General features: G+C 48.2%; 1 protein-coding gene across 1 annotated transcript in view; it reads left to right on the forward strand.

The window, feature by feature from the left end:
- CUX2 (cut like homeobox 2) overlaps nt 1–20000 on the forward strand; it is a 221955-nt gene that overhangs the window by 157652 nt on the left and 44303 nt on the right. Inside the window, exon 4 of the mRNA XM_077747959.1 lies at nt 3909–3987. Within this exon, the coding sequence (XP_077604085.1) occupies nt 3909–3987 (79 nt within the window). The remainder of the gene's footprint in view (nt 1–3908; nt 3988–20000) is intronic.

Raw genomic sequence — 20000 nt, forward strand, 5'->3', positions numbered from 1 at the left:
ATTTTACAACCCTTTTTTCATCCTAAGACCTGGAAATCCCTTATTTCACACGTAGAGCCCATATGAATGTGGAATAGTCACATGTCAAAATGCTCAGTGGCTACTGTACTGGACAGTGTAGCTCCAATGGGCAGACAACTAGTATAAGGAGACAGTCACACAGCTAAACAGTACTCCCTTACAAACTGATAAGCACCGTGAGCAGAAAGCAGAGGTTACTACCATAGGCAGGGACAGGGAAACATTAAAGGAATCTTCTGGCACTTGCCCCACCCCTGCCAGAGTTCCTTGTTAGAAGTCAATGGAACATTCTTATGCTTTTCCCCAAACTCCATTCACCACACGTGCTCAGCATGGATGACTGTAAAATGAAGCATTCAGACTTTGCTGGCTGATCTTTGATAATTTTCCATCTAGGGATCAGGAGATGAATTGCTTTCATTTCTCGTGGCTTTTCTTGGGCCCCAGATCAGCAACAGAGCAGTCCGTGACCTGGCACAGCCATAGATGATGTTATGAGACTGCACTTGGGCTCTGAGCGACTATTCCCACTCACCGGGAGAAAGGGGCTAGCTCTGGATTCAGAGCAGGAATTTGAGCGCTCTGCCATTTACCTCCTGGGTAAATCTTTGGCAAGTTATTCAGTTTCACTGATCCTCGGTTTCCTCATCTGCATAATGGGGATAATGACAGCATCTACCTTCAATGATTGGTGTTTCTGTAGGGAGAGATGATCGTGGATAGTAAGAGCATCTGGGATGTGGGAAATGCTGAATATTATCATTGTGTTACTATTTTATTAGCCCATCAGAATGCCCCTGCAAACTCGGAATTCATTGCTCCCTCCTCACATTAAAGACCCCAGTGTTTGCATCACCTTCTCTCTTGTTATGTCCCCTTGGGTGTAGCTGGGTCTCCCACTTAGCTCTGAGTGCCTGGAACAGAAACTGTGTCTTGTCCATGTCAGCAAGAACAAAAATCTACCTGCACTTGGCAGATTTTCTATCTTTCATAGATTCTGGAACATTCATGTTTACTGTTGCCTTTTTTTTTTTCTGGGAGACAATCCCTAATGTTCCACCCACCAAACTGGGTCAGCCTCTCCCCATTTAACAGGCTCTCAAAGCCCCCCTGTACATTTCCTTTGCAGCATTTAGCACTTGTAATTCATGAGTTATCTGGAGAATCTGCCTTGATGTCAATCTCCCCACTGGACTGGGAGTCCCATGCGGGTAGGGCTCAAGTCTGCATTATTCATCACTGAGTTTTCAGCCCACAGTGCTTGGCACATAGCAGGTGCTCAGGAGATGTTTGTTGAATGAATGTGAGTGAGACTGTCATTCACTCTGGAATTTAAAAAACCAGAGACGAGGGGCTCCTGGGTGACTCAGTTGGTTGAGCATCTGACTTCAGCTCAGGGCATGATCTCAGAGTTAGTGAGCTCAAGCTCCACATCAGGCTCCATGCTGACAGCTCAGAGCCTGGAGCCTGCTTTGGATTCTGTCTATNACTCAGATCATGATCTCACGGTTTGTGAGTTCAAGCTTCACATGGGGCTTGCTCCTGTGAGTGCAGAGCTCGCTCAGGATCCTCCGTCCCCTACTCTGTTCCCCTCCCCTGCTTGCACTCTCTCTCTCTCAAAAATAAACATTTAAAAAATACACTTATAAAAAATAATAAAACAAAATCATTTACTCAACATCTACCATACATTTCCCTCTACCTGTTAAATAATGAATTCTCTGTGGACCTTGTAAAACCTTCAAGCTCTGCCATCCAATAGAAATATAATGTGATCTGTGGATGTACTTTTGCATGTGTAGTACCTTCCCTGAAAAACAAGTAAAAGGAAACAGGTGAAATTAATTTTAATAAAAAATTGTATTTGATCCGGCATATCCAAAATGTTATCACTTCAACATGTAATCAATATAAAAAATGCCGATGAGCTGTTGTACATTCTTTTTTTTTTTTTTTATTCTGTACAAGTCTTTGAAACCTTGTATGTATTTTGCACTCACACCACATCTCAATTTGGACTTGGCCACGTTTCAAGTGCTCAGTAGCCACATGTGACTCTGCCTGCCATACTGGAAGCTTTAGAGGAACCGCTGTTTTTGATTCTTCTTCCCATTGTGCACCACGGGTGGAGGCGGGGCCTTTCTCAGGTGGTTTTCATAGCAAACCAGATAAGTGCCCCTGAGGTTTATCAGCTGGCACTGGACAGAACCTGTCCCCACCACAGGCAAGAAGGAAGGGGTCGGTCATACCAAGAGGTGACATATATGCGACTTAATGCATCCCATGAGTTTCACAAAGGACTTTACATGTGGTAAGTCACTTGATCCTCCAGCAAGGGAGGGTGTGATGTTATTATCCTCATTTTACCAAGAGCGTAAGGATTGAAATGACCTGTGTGCTCAAGGACACAAAGATGGTAAGTAGTGGAGCTGGAATTTGAACCCAGGTGGCCTCACCACAAGGTTTGTGCCTTAGTTGGCCACTTCTATGAATGAACTGTCTCAGAATTGGCCCCTCACATTTCCAGGATGGCATCACAGGCAGGACCTAGAGTTGGTGCAACCCACTTAGATTTGTTCATTCAGCAAATTCTGTTGAGTACCTTCTGTGCACCAGACAACGTACTCACAGAGCTCACATCAAGAGAAGGAATTTGATAACAGACACTCTTCCAAATGGCATCACTGGGATTTGGAAGAAATGCGCATCTTTGAAAGAGGGTGATTGACAAGTAGATACTCCCAGTAGATTCATCATTGAAGAAGTCGGCACCAGAGGAAGAGGTATATCAGTATCAGAGAATAAGGATGTTCCAGTCCAAAGGGGGACATCCAGGCCTAAGAATTCCCAAGGATGTAGGGATGGTGGCCTGTGGGTAAGGAGCTTGCTCTAGCCATGTGCTGGGATGGCCCAGGAGTATGTCAAGGGGACTCGCTACCAAGAGCCAGCATCAAGGCGGCTGTGAGGCCAGAGCTCAGAATTCGTAGCCAGGAACAGAGAGTGATGAGATGGCATTATGTCCCAGAAATGTCTCGCTCAAACTCACCTTCTGGAATCTCACCAGCAGAGTGAAGAAGTCTGTGAGCAAGAGAACAAATGCATGAATGTAACTCTCCACCACTGGTTTGTTTAGCCATTTGTGTTTTCATCAGTCAGGAAGCATGTGCTGAGCTCTCCGACATCTTATGAGAACTTCAACAAGTTCTCTTTAATTCTCAGTGGCAAGGAATGTTCCCCAGATGTGTCCCACTTTCCCCCAGAACATGTGTCATATTTGAATCTCCAACATTACCCTTTAATAACAGTGATAATAATGATAGCTGTTAATAAACTACGTCTGTTCCAGGCCCTGTGCTAAGCACTTAACATGTAGCTTCATTCAGTTCCCATAAGAGGCCTAGGAGTAGGTTCTATTTTTCCCCCATTTTCCAGATGAGGAAACTAAGGATCAGAGTGGGTCAATGATGTGCCCAAGGTCATATAGCTGGGATCCAGTAGAGCCAGGATTTGAATGTGGACTTTCTTTTTTTATTATTTTAAGTTTATTTATTTATTTTGAGAAAGAGAGAGAGAGCACATGCTGGGGAGGTGCAGAGAAACAGAGAGAGAGAATCCCAAGCAGGCTCCATGCCATCAGCGCAGAGCCCAATGTGGGGCTCGAACTCACATACTGTGAGATCATGATCTGAGGTGAGATCAAGAGTCAGACGCTTAACTGACTGTGCCACCCAGGCACCCCTGAACCTGGACTTCCTAATCTCCATACTTTTGACCTTCATTTCCCCTCTTCCTCCCCTATCCCATGTTTGCACATATAGAAAATGATCGTATTTTCTTCTAGACTCAAATGCCATGGTTACACATGACTCTTTCTCTTGTTTCCAAAGGTGGTGGCCCTTAGTAAGAGAAGTCAGGAGGCCGAGGCAGCTTTCCTGAGCGTTTACAAGCAATTAATTGAAGCACCAGGTAAGAAACACTTGGCTTCCACTAACTGAATAATTCATAACAAGGAACAGCTAGCCGTTAGGTCATTACACAGGGGCCTCCCCTCAGTGGGATCTAGGGACAGGCCAGATTCCTGGGTTAGGCTAGCCCTTCCACAAGTGAGGCTTGTAGGGTTGAGAGGGTCCCCAGTCTGGTGTGACATGTCCCCACACACTCCTCCATCTTCCCCTACTACCTTCCAGTCATTAGCCAAGGAGCTAGATCTCCCCCCGGACCTTCCTGGGGAGCCACGTGTCTTGACTGCCAGAACCCGCATCCCATTGCCACAAAGGACAGATGGTGCCCAGGGCTCTCTGCCAGAGGGTGCCAGAGGAAAGACCTCCAAATGTTTCCCCAATCTCAAAAACTTGGTGTTCAGGGAAAGCCAAACCCAAGAGAACACATATTTGTGTGACTCTATTACGTAAAATATGAAGAAGGGAAGCAACCCAAGTGTGCATCAGCAGATGACTAGATAAAGACACTGTGGTCCATCCATACCATAGAATACAGTTTAGCCATAAAAAGGAGTAAAGCCCTAGCACCTGCTACACCATGGATGACCCTCAAAAACATGATGTTCAGTGAAAGAAGTCAGACACAAACATCGCCTAATGTGAGATTCCACGTATATGGAATGTCTCAAATAGGCAAAGCTGTTAGAGACAGATATCAGATTGGTGATCACCAGGGGCTGGGGTGGGGGAAGTGACTGTGAGTATGGGGTCTCCTTTTGGGGGGATAGAAATGTTCCAGAACTAGATAGAGGTGATGGTTGCACAGCATCGTGAATGGGCCAGATGCCCACTGAGTTGTTCACCTTAAAATGGTAAATTATATGTTCTAGAAAATTCACTTTAACTAAAAAGATTAACCTGTACTGTTAGAAGTCGAAAGAGTGATTTCTGTTGGAGCTCCCATCAGGGGCCTCTCGGGACCAGAGATGCTGTTTCTTGATCTCGGTGTCGATCACAGAGCAGTGAGCAATTTAAGAACATTCAGCTGTACACCTAAGATATACAGATACATTTCTGTGAGAAGTTTCCCTTTTCCAAAATGGCCCATCCTGTGCCACCTTCTCATTTCTTGACTGAGAAAAGGGAGCCAGGAAGTGTATGATTGGCTTAACAACGGTGAGGCTGGGAGAGGACCCTCTGTACTAACTCCCTCCACCCAGACAGCCCCCCCGGCCTTTCCACACAGCCCCAGGAATCAGTACTACCGGGTGACCAGGGCTGGGGTTTATGAAGAGGAAAATGAAATCCCAACTAAGCCAAGCCATAGATAAGGCAAACTCATTTCTACTCGAGGTCAAGGTCGTTTGTGGAATCGGTGTTTGTGGGTGGGAGGGTCCCTCACTCCGTCTGTTGTGGGCAACCGCAGTGGCTTGAATAGTGTCCTCCTAACATTCATGTCCACCCTGAACCTCCCAGTGCTATCATATTTGGAAGCAGGATTTCTACGGATATAATTAGTTAAGGATCTTGAGATGAGACCATCTGGATATAGGGTGGACCTTAAATCCAATAACTAGTGTCCATAGGAGGAGGAGAAGACACAGAGAGACAAGGGAAGAAGGCCATGCGTAGACAGAGGCACAGAAGCCCAGGAATGCTTGAGGCCACTAGGAACTGGAAGAGGCTAGAAGGATCCGCCCTATGCCCCTTCAGTGGGAGCAGGGCCCCGCTGACACCTCGATTTCAGACTTCTGGCCTCCAGAACTGTGAGAGAGTAAATATCTGCTGCTTCCAGTCACCCAACTGGTGGCACTTTGTTACGGCAGCCCTAGGCAACTGACACAGCAGCACTGACTTGAGGCTCCTCCTCACGTTCCGTGGGCTTGGAGAAGAGGGAAGCCCTCCAGCCTGTTTACTCAAAGTGTGGTCCCGCTGCATGCCAGTTAGAAATGCAGCACCTGAGGCCCCAGCCAGCATCTGTGTTTTCACAAGCTCCCCGAGCCCTGTGAGCACACCAGAGTTCAAAAAGCCCTCTCACCCTGGGGCGCCTGAATGGCTCAGTCAGTTAGGCATCTGACTCGTTACTTTGGCTCAGGTCATGATCTCACGGTTGTGGGATCAAGCCCCGCATCTGGCTCTGCGCTGAGCACTGAGCTTGCGGCCCACTTAAGATTCTCTCCCCCTCTCTCTGCCCCTCCCCTGCTTGTGCTCTCTCCCTCCCCCCCCAAGTTAGATAGATAGATAGATAGATAGATAGATAGATAGATAGATAGATAGATAGATAGCACTTACCTGGAATAGAGATTGTTCTGTCCTCTGCGTGTTACAAGCCCCCAGGGAACAGCCCAGCCAGTCCCCTTCGCTAGGGTACAGAGGTTGAGTCTGATGCCCTCAGAGCAGTGAGGCTCAGGTCTCAGCACATTCAACAAATATTTCCAGAATGTCTGTTCCATGTCACAACTTGACTACACAGGGGAGGCTGTGTTCATTTCCTGAGGCTACTGTAACAAGTGGGGGACTTCAAACAATAGTTATTTGTTGTCTCACAGTTTTGGAGGCCAGAAATCTGAAATGAAGGGGTCTGTGGAGCCTTGCTCCCTCTGGGGAGGGCTCTTCCTTACCTCTTCCAGCTTNGATTGTTCTGTCCTCTGCGTGTTACAAGCCCCCAGGGAACAGCCCAGTCCCCTTCGCTGGGGTACAGAGGTTGAGTCTGATGCCCTCAGAGCAGTGAGGCTCAGGTCTCAGCACATTCAACAAATATTTCCAGAATGTCTGTTCCATGTCACAACTTGACTACACAGGGGAGGCTGTGTTCATTTCCTGAGGCTACTGTAACAAGTGGGGGACTTCAAACAATAGTTATTTGTTGTCTCACAGTTTTGGAGGCCAGAAATCTGAAATGAAGGGGTCTGTGGAGCCTTGCTCCCTCTGGGGAGGGCTCTTCCTTACCTCTTCCAGCTTCTTGTAGCTCCAGGTGTCCCTTGGCTTGTGGCCACGTCACTCCAGTCTGTGCCTGTCTTCACATGGCCGCTCTGTGTGTCTGCGTCCCACATCTCCAGCTCCTTTCTCTTATGGGGACACTAGTCATTGGATTTAGGGCCCACCCAGGTAATCCAGGATCATCTTCTACCAAGATCCTGAATTTAATTACATCTGCAAAGATCCTTTTCCCAAATAAAGTCACATTCACAGGCTCCAGGCTTTAGGACGTAGATATATGTTGGGGGCCACCATTCAGTCCACTGCAGAGGCAAGTGCAAACTCCTCTCTCCTGGCCCGGGTCCTGCCCTCTGGTCCCACACTCCCAGGAGGGCAGAATGCTGTGTGGGTCTTCTCAGTGAGGCTGTTTCTGCAGCCCCAGCATCTGTCACCCTCACTGAGGACCACACCAGGCATGTGGCTGAAAGGCCCCATTCCTGTCAGGTGCTTTGCTTATGTCTCTCATCAGCAGTATCTAGGGAGAAAAAATGGGAAAATAAATCCTCTTAATTCCCATCATTTTTCAATCCTTAAGGTCCCACAGGCTCAGTGACAAATGACCTTGGAGAGTGACCCACAGTAGACCGCCAGGAGTCCCCACACAAGGCTCCTCCTCTGGGCCTCATATACTTCCCCCATAGCATCAGGGGCAGCACTGAGACAGGCTTGTGTTTCCAGGCTCCGGGCTAGACTCGGGGTGGGTCCTACCTAGACACCTTACCCACTGGGTGACTGCAGACTAACTTACCTTCCAAGCCTCAGCCTCCTCTCGTATAAATTGGAGACTGAGCTACTCTCGTCATTATGTATGTGTCTGGCTTCCCTCAAAGTGAAATTCTCTAAGCCTGGGACTGAGTCATACTGAATTTGTATACCCAGAATCTGGTACCCAGTAAGTAACTAGTAATTGTTGAATGAATTAGAAATAAGAGTCAGATACAGAAATGGGGGAGTGGGGAGAGGTATTTGAATGTAAAGGTGTCTTTTCAGCCCTCTGCCTGTCACACATTTACTCCAGTAGCATTTAAGCGGCTGCTGGATACCTGGCACTTGCTAGGCACTGCAGACCTAGCCATGGGTCTGCAGGTGCAAATCCGGCCCTTGGGGAGCTTGCGTTCTGGTGACAGAGGTGACCAGATCATTGCTCGAATGAGCTTTGCCAGTGAAAAAGCTCAGGAAGCACCGAGGGCGCGGAGAGGCTATGGCCCTTGCTTGTAAAAGAGTCATTAGTCCTGGGGTTTACTATGAAAGCCTCGGCTTTCTGGAGATAGGGCTGTTTACACAATCACAGGGCCACAGTGCCAGCCAGGGCTGTGAGAGCTCCCAGGACTGGGGTGAAGCTTTCCAGAAGGTCCTTATGCTCTCTAGGCCCTCTCCCCAAAGGGTCGTTCCAAGTCTGGTGCTGACTCCATGCATCTGATTTCCCAACTCTGCTCCCCAGAAATGGGGAGGCGGGGGAGACGTACGTCCCTAGCTGTCACTGAGTTGGAGAAAAGGAGCCTTAACTGATGGAGACATACCGCTCGAACGGCCCCTTTAGGGGCTCTAATTCATTTTCGAGACATTTAAGAATAACAAAATGTTTTAATGATTTCTTAGGGGAATTAGGAAGACATATTTTTGTTCTCATTAAATTTTATCCTCAGACACAAAAACCAAATGTCAGATGTGTTTTTGGTGCTCGGAGCTTCCCTGCTCGCCGTCCTCCCCACACATGCCGCTCCAACCCCCTCCAGAAAAATAACACTCCTAGAAAATTTGCCAGGATGCACACTCTCCTGTTTTTATATTTCTTGACAGGCAAATTATTTGTCGGAATACTTTCCACCCCCCTCCAAAGCCACACAAGTCCTGATTCAACATTTTTGTTTTGAATGACTGCTGCCAACACAAATCTTTGGCAGAGAGTACGATGCGGCGTGATTGCTCAGCAAGTATTTTGATAAGTGTGCAGCCTGTATGTCTGTAATTACGAAAGAAAACCGTAAATCTTTTGGATATTGTTCACACAGATGTGGCGTGAAGTGAGAAAAAAAGCAGTAAAACGTGTTAAAAGCATAATTAATGTCATTGTTGTGGAGGATGATTTGATTTAAACCTTTCTGACTTCTGTATCGGTGGCGGCTGATTTCTTTATCGCGCTCACAGTCACTATGTACCGACCTGAGCTTCACAAAGCTAACTTGTTAACTGAGTGATTAGTTAAGAGGAAAAGGGGGAAGGAAGGAAGGAAGGAAGGAAGAAATGGAAAAAAGGAAACAAGGAGAGAGCAAGTAAGAGGGCAGGCAGAGGAACACTGCTGAGGAGATAAGGAGAGAGAGGGAGCACCCCAAAATGGTTTTTCCGCTGTATTTTGGTTCTTAAAAGTCCAGTGCAGGAGGTGGCAGCTCCCTACAGGCATTTCTGTTCCCACTAATTCTCTGGTCAGCATAGGTCCCCGAGCTGCAGGGTCAGACACCGCTGGGTGGGACTCCCAGCTCGGTGGTTTTGAGCTGTGTGACCTTGGGCAAGGGCCCAAACCTCTCTGAGCTCTGACTTCTGTGTCTTTAGCAGAGAGATAACACCAAAACCTGCTCACCATTTGACATAGATTCGCTGTGCTAGGCCTGAAAGCATTTGGCAGGGTTTAATAACCAGCCCGCTGCAAAGCTGACATCAGAATGTAAGTTAAATGGATCACAGGTGTTTGCTGATAATCTCAAGGCTCTGTCATTTATCGAGGACATGGGGTAAGCAGTTTAGGCTGCAGGGTTACTAAGTTAGGAATAGGAAAATGCTTTACGTTGTTTACGGTCTAAAAAAATTTCCCCCAGTTATAAAAGTCACATATGCACACTGCCAACTTCAGGAAGTACAGAAAAGTAGAAAGAAGGCAGGCAAACTACCTACTGGAGAAGCAGTGGGAACACATTTTCTTTCTGATCTTTTCCCTGTGTATTTTTTCAAAATAGTCGTTCATCTGCTTGTACCATTTTGAATTGTCCTTCCTTTTACCCAACATGAGCATTCGTATTTCCCTATGTGATTCAAAGTCCCGGGTGACTTTGGTTTAGCGTGTGTAATGGTCTCTTGTGTGACTGTGCTGTATTTTACTGGACCCCCTCTCCAAAAATGGGCATTTAGGGTGCTCAGGAATGCACAGCTTATTGGTACTGTGCTGTAGTTCTGAGGACAAGGAAGAAAACTTGGGAAGGAAAATGTATTGTAGCCATGCATTGACCACAAACCCAGAATCAGTGATCAGAAAGAATAAGAATTTTTTTCTCCTTATTGATTTATTTTGTGTGCATTTATTTATGAGTTACACCAAATATCTTTTCACATGTTATGAACCACTCATATTCTTTTGTGATTCACCCATTCATGTACATGCAGCCCATTTCTCTTCTATCAGATCATTTTCTTACTGATTTGTAGACACTGTATATTAGGGATAATAACCTTTGTCCTAGTAAACATCTCTCATATCTTCCTCCCCTAGTTTGCCTTTTGTTTATAATACCTCTTGTATATGATACATAGCAGGTATTCAAAATATATTTGCAGAAAGTAGGGAATCTTACCAACCTTTGCTTTATGGCTTCTGGATTTCATGTCATACTTTTAAAACCCTTTCTTGCTTAAAGGTTATAGTGGGTTTTTTTAGTACTTCTGTGATCTTAATTTTTAAAAATATGGATCTGAACCATCTGAAATAGATGTTGATGGAAATAGCGAAGGAGGTTAAGATTTTAACTGTGTATTTGTCCTAAATGACTAGTTCTACCGCCATCTAGTGGATAAGCCACCTTCACAAATACAGGAAATAAGGATTTTAGTATAATGAGAAACTGTTTTTTCTGCTTGCTCTCACTCCCTTCCCTTTCTCCCTGAATATGCCTCTGTTGACTTGATCCTGTAGGGAATAAGGCCAGATTTTCCCTAGGATGATAGTTAACTTTAGAAGGTATTACCCCACCATCTCTTGCCACACCTTGGCCCTTGCCACTTCCTCTGTCAGAAGTGACCTCTCCCCGTGGCCACCTGCCTGACTTTCATGATTCCTGGTAACCAAGGGCTAGAGGAAGATTAAATGAAAGCATCTGGCATGATGCTGGTACCCAGTAGGTGCTCACTATGTGACTCTTCCCTTTCAGAAGGAAAGACAGGTGTATCAGCTGTGGCTTTTCACCAGTTTATTCTCTGAGCACCTTGTAGTGCTGAGCCCTGTGGGAATTCAAGCTTGAAGCCTCCTCTGCCCTCAGAAACTTGAAGTCTGGCAGGGACAACATAACCCAAAGGCAGCTGGCCAGAACACCCAGCAGCAAAAGGGCTCCGAAGCAAGACCACCAGAGAAGACACTTCTTGAACTTGGTTCTAAAGCATAAGCTACCATCCTTGCGGGGCTGTCTCTGGAATGCTTCTTGTGTGTCAGGCAGTGAGCCCAGCCCCTGACAGAAACAAGTTCATGATCCCCAAAGCCCCCTCGGCAATAGATACCACCATCCTGTCCCATTGTGTAGCTGAGAAAACATAGGCTCAGAGATATCAAGTCACTTACCCAAGGTCACAAAGCAGAGAGGTGGTACAGCCTGAATCTTGACCCTTGGCTCCTAACCCAGATGAGGTTTAATTTAAAAATTGTTGGGGTGCCTACATGGTTCAGTCGGTTGGGCATCTGATTCTTGATTTCGGCTCAGGTCATGATCTTAGGGTCATGGGAGCAAGCCCTGCATCAGGCTCTGCATTGAGTATGGAGCCTGCTGAAGATTCTCTGTCTCTTGCTGCCCCTCTCCCCTGCTCATGCGTGCTCTCTCTCTCTCTCTCTCTCTCACTCTCTCTAAAATATAAATAATAAAAATGGAAAAGATTTGGACAAAACCATTGGAGATGTGACCTCCAAAGAGAGTGACAAACAGCCAGTGCTTTCATTGCCACTAGATTCAGAGGTTCTAGGCTAAGAGGATGAGCCCTTTGCAGAAATGCAATGTGTTACCCAAAAGAACAAGTTAACCCCCACTGGCCGAGAACTCCTCGTTCTCCTGGCCCAGGGCTCCAAATCCTGGTACTTTCATTGAGGGGAAACAGAGTCACAGACTCCAAATTCAGGGAACAGATTGATGTGAGGAGGAGCACTAGCAGGACTCCAGGCTCAAGGACTCACCTACAGAGCAGGGCCAACCGCCCGTTCCGTGCTTCCCATCTCATACTGCACTGGATCTTCCGTTTCCTCATTTGTACAATGTGGATAGTGCTCTTACCTAATCATAGGCCAATAGGTGGGGTCAGTGAGGATGGAGAACACGTAGCACGGTGCCTGGCACAGAGTAGTAGCCCCATGCATTCATCGAGTGCCTACTGTTTGCCAGGTACTCCACTCACCACCAGGAGCACAGTGTTAAGCAAAACATACTATCCCTGGGAGGAGGTGGGTGCAAAAAACAAAAACAAACAAAAATACACACTATCCCTGCCTGTCTAGAACTTCCTGTGAAATTCAGTATATGGGAACTTTATTCTAATGGACGTGGCTTTGAGTCCTAGCTCTGCTGCTCCCTGGCTGGGTGACCTTGAGTAACTGATTCTGCCTCCCAGCCTGCTTCCTGTTCTGAGGAACATGCTTACCTCCTGGGGCCTCTGGGAGGATTCAGCACGGTGAAGAGTGTAAAAGTCCTGTGAGTGTCTGGCGCCTAGTAAGTGCTCGGTAATGGTGGTGGTGTTGTGATTACCACCACCCCACCCCACCCGTGCCAAGAAGGAAGACCTTCTCTATCCCCTCTGCCCATGCTTAAGCCAGAAGACCCCCAAAGCAACCGGTGGAGGGAAGAGAGGGTGGGCGGACACATGGCTCACAGCTTCGTGTAAGGGTCCCACGCCCCATCTGCTATGGAAGAGTTAAGATTAAAGGATCAAAGTTAGTCTCGCTGCTGCCGCCAATAGCCTGAGCCTCCCACCCACGCAGGCGCCCAGAGCCCGGGCCCAGATGGGAGAAGGCTTCTGTCTCAAAGATATTTTGGAGGGGCACACGCATACTTCTGCATATATGTGTTTCTAAACAGCCTCTCGGACAGCCTTCGCGGCTCCAGCTCTCCTAAAAAAAGCTCCGAATGCCACTTTCCTTCAGATGGACACAGTGGGAGGAATGAGACAGCTTTTCCTATCTCCCCGGCTCCCCCCACCCCCCATTCCCATAGACACTTCCCGAAAAAACACCCAACAGCATCAGCTAGTGGTGGAAGGTGGAATAGATGATGTTTTAACCATCTTTGACAGTGCCTTTGGAAAGCCTGGCGTGGTATTAAAATATTACAAATCAGTTGGCAGTATTCTCTAAGGGGTTAGATCCAATGTAACCAAAATGAATTAGTCATTTTATTAAGCAGTTTACGCAGAAAGAGCAGGTTGATGGCTGTAAGACAAAGGCGCTCCACTTCCCAACGATGCTCCCTTCCCCCCCACACCTGCACGCGCGACAGGACCTGCCACCTCAGAGGTTCCTATTTGATCTTCCGTGTCTGCCCGGGTGCTCAATTAATCCAAAAGATCTGTTGTAGTCAAACATTTCTGATTTGGGGACCCCTGTTTTGGGCTCTTCCATTCAGGCTGGACCTAAGGCCGTTGGATTCCCAGAGCCACGGCCCTCATCTGTATATCGACTGTCTGTCTGTCGCAGGAGTGAAGCAGGACAGTCCTGCTCACGGCTCTGGGCAGCCGACTGTCTTGGCAGAAAGCTTTCCGGTGGAAATGCTGAGCTGGCAGAAGCTGGGGCTCCCTGGACCCAGAGGAGGAGCTGTGGGCATGTTTTGTCACTTCCCCCAACACCGGGATCTGAGGCTTGCCAGATGCCAGAGAGGAGACACAGGTCACTTTGGAGACTGGACGCTGGGGGGGACCCAGTGCTTCCCCAGGTGGGGTCCCCTGACAGAGGGAGCAGCCTCAGGGTACCTGGCACAGCACTGAAACTTTGAACACACTGCGTGCCAGCTGTCACCTTTCTGCTTCCTTCTAGATGAAGTTTCAGTCAGGTACCAGAGCCTCTGAAACACCTATGGAATGCCCGTGAACCTCCCCTTTTAACCAGGGGAGAGCCAGCCCCGGGCTCACGGTATTGGGTAACAGGATCCAACTAGGATTTAATAACATCAGTTTTCTTGTGTATGTTCCTGTGTTTATTATTTTATTTATTTATTTATTTATTTATCTATCTATCTATCTATCTATTTGTAGTAATCTCTATACCCAGCATGGGGCTTGAACTCATGACCCTGAGATCAAGGGTTGCACACTTTTCTGGCTGAGCCAGCCAGGTGCCCCTCTTTGTGTTTATTTTTATGCTGTAAAGCACCTTCTGTTTATGATACAGGATCCCAATTATACATTTACAATAATGTAACAAGGTATTCCTTTAAAACATTTTTATGTTAAAAAAAACACTGAGGGGTCGCCTGGGTGGCTCAGTCGGTTAAGCGTCCGACTTCGGCTCAGGTCATGATCTCACGGTTCGTGGGTTCGAGCCCCGCGTTGGGCTCTGTGCTGACAGCTGAGAGCCTGGAGCCTGTTTCAGATTCTGTGTCTCCCTCTCTCTGACCCTGCCCTGCTCAAACTGTCTCTCTCTCTCTCTCTCAAAAATAAACAAAACATTAAAAAAAAAAACAAAACACTGAGTCACAGGAGTCCCTGGGTGGTTTAGTCAGTTAAGTATCCAGCTCTTGATTTCGGCTCAGGTCATGATCCCAGGGTCATGGTATCAAGCCGCGCATAGGGCTCCCTGCTGAACATGGAGCCTGCTTGAGATTCTCTCGGGACGCCTGGGTGTCTCAGTTAAGCATCCAGCTTTGGCTCAGGTCATGATCTCGCGGTTCATGGGCTCCAGCCCTGCATCGGCCTCTCTGTTTTGCATCCTCTGTCTCCCTCTATCTCTGCCACTCCTCCCCCCAGAAAAATAAACATTAAAAAAAAAAGATTCTTGGGGCACCTCAGTGGCTCGGTTGTTTAAGTGTCTGACTTCGGCTCAGGTCATGATCTCACCATTTGTTGAGTTCAAGCCCCGCATTGGGCTCTGTGCTGACAGCTCGGAGCCTGGAGCCTGCTTCGGATTCTGTGTCTCCATCTCTCTCTGCTTCTCCTCCACTCATGCTCTCTCTGTTTCTGTCTCTGTCTCTCTCTCTCTCTCAACAATAAACATTGAAAAAAATTCTCTCTCTGCCCCTGTCCCCTGTTCATTCTCTCTCTCAAAAAAAAAAAAAAAATTTTTTTTAATTTAAAAAACCATTGAAAACACTGAGTCACATAAGGACAAATGTCAGGTTGGTAATGTTTTAGGGGCAGGTGGATGCAGCAGTTGTGACATGAGTATGTCAGTGTCTGGCATTGGGGCTGCACTGGGTTCAAATTCAGCTCTGCCTTTTTCTAGCTTGGTGACTTTAGTAGGCCTCAGTTTTTTCATCTAGAAAATGGGGATGTAAACATCCCTCACGTGATTGTTTTGATGATTAAATGAGATGTAAATATATGCAAAGTGCCTGGCATACGTGAATGGTGAAGAAATATCAGTTTCCTAGAGCTTTTGGCTAAAGATATGGGCAGGGGGTCTTGTCTGCCCCGTATTCTAGCTTCCCAGATATGGGTGCCCCACCTGCTCCAGGATTGATGGTAGCTGGAATTTTGGGAACGAAGACCAGAAACTAGTGTTTGGAAGGCCAGAGCCTGCTTTGACCCCACCTACCGCCCTTGGCAGCAGCATGTGGTGAAGCTGGCACCAAAAGTCCCCAGACATTGCCGGCCTCTCTCAGCCCCACACCCTCATCTGTAAAATGGGTCAGTTTTGTGGAGATGGAGCTAAGCTGTGTTTCTGGGAAAGTAAGTGGGGCAGGGGACAGCTGGTCAGAAGGGTCTGCTACCCTCTCTTGGTCTAATGGGGCCTGTATGTCCTGGTGCTCCTCATGTCCTTCAAGGTTCCGTTCAAATGTCAACTCCTTCAAGAAGCCTTCCCTGACCAGCCTGCCTCAGTTATTAGCACCATTTCCCTACCACACATGTCAGGCCACTCTCTGCCCGGACCCTGCCTTATTTTTCTTCACTACTCCCTTACTGCCATTGGTTTCTTTGTCCATCTCTCCTCTCTAGAATGTCAACCCAGGAAGGCAGAAATTCCCTCTTATTTACTGCTCTGTCTCCAGGGCTCAGAATCTTCCCTGGCAGACAGCATATGCTCAGAAAATATTTGGCAGGTGAAGTAATTGTGTCTGACACATAGTAGGTGCTCAGTAAAAATGTACTGGTGAGGGGCGCCTGGGTGGCTCAGTCGGTTAAGCATTCAGCTCCTGACTTCAGTTCCAGTTCTGCTCTGGCAGTGTGAAGCCTGCTTGGGATTCTCTCTCTCTCCCTCTCTCTGCCCCACCCCCCATTCATGTGCTCTGTCTCTCTCAAAATAAATACTCATTCCAAAAAATGTAGTTATGAATTAATGGCTGCATTAGAGACTGTATTCATTTCCTGTTGCTGCTATAACAAATGACCACAAACTTAGAAGCTGAAAACAACCCGCGTTTACTGAGCACCTACTATGTGAAATGCCAGAGCAGGGCCCCAACGGGAAAGGGAAGATTGAGGAATTGAAAGCAAGCTGCCGCCGGTTCCCCACAACTGTCAGGTTCTCTGAGGAACCTCTTCCAAACATTTTAAAGATCTGTTGTCATTGCCCTCTCTTTCAATTTGTGTTTGTAAGAGCAGCCAGTGACATTTAGCTGATGGATCGAATCATGCTGTTGGATAAAGTAAGCAGGAAATCCTTGGATTTGCCAGCCACCACGGCCGAGCATCTTACCTACGTGTAATTTGGCAAGGCTTCCAGTCGTCTGGATGCTAGTCGTTTTTTTCCTCCCTAACTCAACCCCCAGCAGTATAGCTCAGGCCTCTGTGATTTCCCCCAGATGGGGGAGGTGGGAAGAAATGGATTTCCCACACATCGTAAAATCTAAGAATTCCTACTATGCACCAGAGGGGAGCAAATATAGGGTAAAAATGCCCAGGGAAGCATGAGACCATCGTTGCTGTGTGCTTTTCAGACACAGATCCTCCTGAACCTGTAGCCTGATGCCTCGGTGTTTGGGGAGTGAGAGCCCAGGAGCTGCTCCTCCTCCACGGTGGGTGTGTTCCCCGGATGCCGGGTGAAGTGGGCGCAGCAGGAGGGAGTACGCTAGATTTGAGTGAGGACTTCCCTCCTGTGGGATGGGGAGTCTCGACAGCCCCTCGGTCCTTCCTCTCTCGCAGCTGGTATCCAGTCAGTCACCATGTATTATGGGTTGAATTTGTGTGCCCTAAAAAGATATGTAGAGGTCTTAACCTCTGGTACCCGTGAATGTGACCTCATTTAGAAACAAGGTCTTTGCAGATATAATGCAGTTAAGAAGAAGTCATTAGGTGGCCCCTAGTCAAGCATGCTGGTGTCCTTAAAAGAGGAGAGAAAGAGACACAGGAGAAGGCCACGTGATGACAGAGCCAAAACCAAGGAACTCTGAGCCACAGCAGAAGCTGGGAGAAAGGCATGCAACGGATGGAGGGAGCACAGCTCTGTGAACAGACTTGGGACGTCTGTCCTGCAGAGCGTGATGGATTAGTTTTCTGGGGCTGCCTTGCCAGATTACCACAAACCGGGTAGATTAAAGCCATGGAAATGTGCTCTCTCAGTTCTGGAGGCCGGAAGTCCAAAACCAAAGCATCGGCAGGGTCAGTTCTTTCTGGAGACTCTGAGGGGGATTCCGTCCAGTCGTCTCTCCTACTTCTGGTGGTGACAGGCCATCCTGGGCCTGGGGACGCATCACTTCAATCCCTGCCTCCGTCTTCTCCGCGTGTCTCTCCGTGTCACCTCTTCTTACAAGGACACCAGTTACTGGATTACACAACCCTAGTCCAGCTGACCTCATCTTAACTCGAGTTCTTCTGCAAAGACTCCAGTTCAAGGGGCGCCTGGCTGCCTCAGTTGGTAGAGCATGTGACTCCTGATCTCGTTTAAATAAGGTCAAGTTCAAGAGTTCTGGATGGCCATGAATTTGGGGGAGCGCTGTTCAACCTAGTACACTGGTGGGAAGAACTCTAAGTTCTTCCCATCTGCCTCTGGAACCTGAGCACTCGCCCCACTTCTGCCTCCTCTCCTATCGCGCTGCCTGGACCATCACAGTCGCCTCCCCTCTGGCTCCCTCTACAGCTGGCTTTTCACACAGCAGCTTGGACGAGCCTTGGGAAAAGGCAGAATAGAACACATCACTTCCCACTGTCCTTAGGATAAATCCCCATCCATACCCTCTGACTGGGGTAGCAGCTCTACACAGACAAGGTATCACCATGCGCCCCGCAGACGCTCAACAATCTCGTGCCAAGTGAAGCCTCTACATGGATTTGAATGCCCCCCCACCCCTGCCATGAACTCTGCCCACTCCATACTCATCACTGGAAAGTGCCAGCACCATACTATGGGCTTTGTTTCACATCCACAGACTGCAGATTCTAGCAGCAGCTCCACAGGGGAGGCCCTATGGCTGTCCCCATTTCACAGATGGGAAAACCGAGGGTCCAAGAGAAGAATAGTCACGTATTGGTTTGGGTCCTGTGGAAGAGACCAATCCTAAGATGGCATTAGATATGCAAGAGGTAATTGGGGGAGATGCCTGTGAAGGATGAAGGAGAGGAAGAGGAGGAGGCAGGGAGAGCCTTTAGCTGGCAGTGCTGATCTGAACCTGGAGGGGCAGGGAGGAAGGAGGCTCAGTGGAAGGAACCTCAGAGAAAGTCCCAGCCAGGCTGACAGGCAGCCCCAAAGCAAGATGTACTAGTCTGCTCAGACTGCTAGACCAGGTGGCCTAGACAAAAGAAATGTGTTTCTCACAGTTCTGGAGGCTGGAAGTCCAAGATCAAGGTGCCAGCAGAGCCAGTTTCTGGTGAGAGCTCTCACCTCCTGCTTTGCTGTCTTCACCATGGGCTTAGCTCTGTGCACATGCAGAGAGCTCTGGTGCCTTCGTCTCCGCATAAGGACACAGTCTGTGGGATTGGAGCCCCAACCTTATGTCCTCACTTAACCCTAACCGCCTCCTTAAAGGCCCTGTCTCCACGCACAGCCACATCAGGGTTAGGGCTTTCACACATGAGTTTAGGGAAATACAGTTCAGTCCTCAATTCAAGGGTTGCCTGTTCCGGCATCAGCACGAGTGGCCCAGCTCGGCAGCCCCTTTCGGGCCCAGTGGTGGGGAGCTCCCCCCAGCCAGTGTGGCCTCTGAGCTGATGCCACAGCAGATCGGAAGTGCAGCCCATGGTGTGTTACCAGCTCCGTGCAGGAGGTGTCCACGGCTACCACAAGTCATCACTATAAGCGTAAAGGCAACACTCACTCAGTCTGCTGGGTGCCAGGCACTGTCGTGGGGCTTGGCTTGCTCCCGGAGTCTCTGCACAGCCTCTGCAGTAGATCCCATTACCCCCATTTTACTGATGGGAAGACTGAGACACACAGTGCCTAACTGACTTTCTCTGTAGATGTCACAGCAGGGAATTGACCTTCAGCCTGGCCCCCTCTCCCTTTGTCTGAGGGTGCTTTGGGAATTCACAACATTCATCCCTCTTTGTGTCCAGTTAACCTGTGAAGGTGTTTAAAATTACCTTTCTGCCTGTGCATCCCTGCTCTAAGGGATCAGCCCAGGACCAAAAGTGCTCACTTCAGCAGGATCTCCTCCCTCTCTGATTGATACACAGTGTTGATACACATGCAACAGGAATTTGAGCAGAGAGCCCAGAGAGGTCTGGTGCTTTGTTTAAGGTCACACAGCAAGCCAACAGCAAGGCCAAGAACAGAGCCCTCTGGGGCGCCTGGGTGGCTCAGTCAGCTGAGGGTCCCATTCTTGATTTCAGCTCAGGTCTTGATCCCCAGGTCGTGGGATCAAGCCCCACACTGGGCTCTGCAGTGAGTGTGGAGCCTGCTTAAGATTCTCTCTCTCTCTTTCTCTCTCTCTCTCTCTCTCCTCCCCTCCATCCTCCCGTCTCCCCCATTCACATGCACACTTTCTCTCTAAAAAAAAAAAAAAAAAAAAAAAGAAA

This window comes from Crocuta crocuta, unplaced genomic scaffold (assembly GCF_008692635.1).
Source record: "Crocuta crocuta isolate KB4526 unplaced genomic scaffold, BGI_CrCroc_1.0 scaffold29, whole genome shotgun sequence".
In the NCBI taxonomy this organism is placed as follows: Eukaryota; Metazoa; Chordata; class Mammalia; order Carnivora; family Hyaenidae; genus Crocuta; species Crocuta crocuta.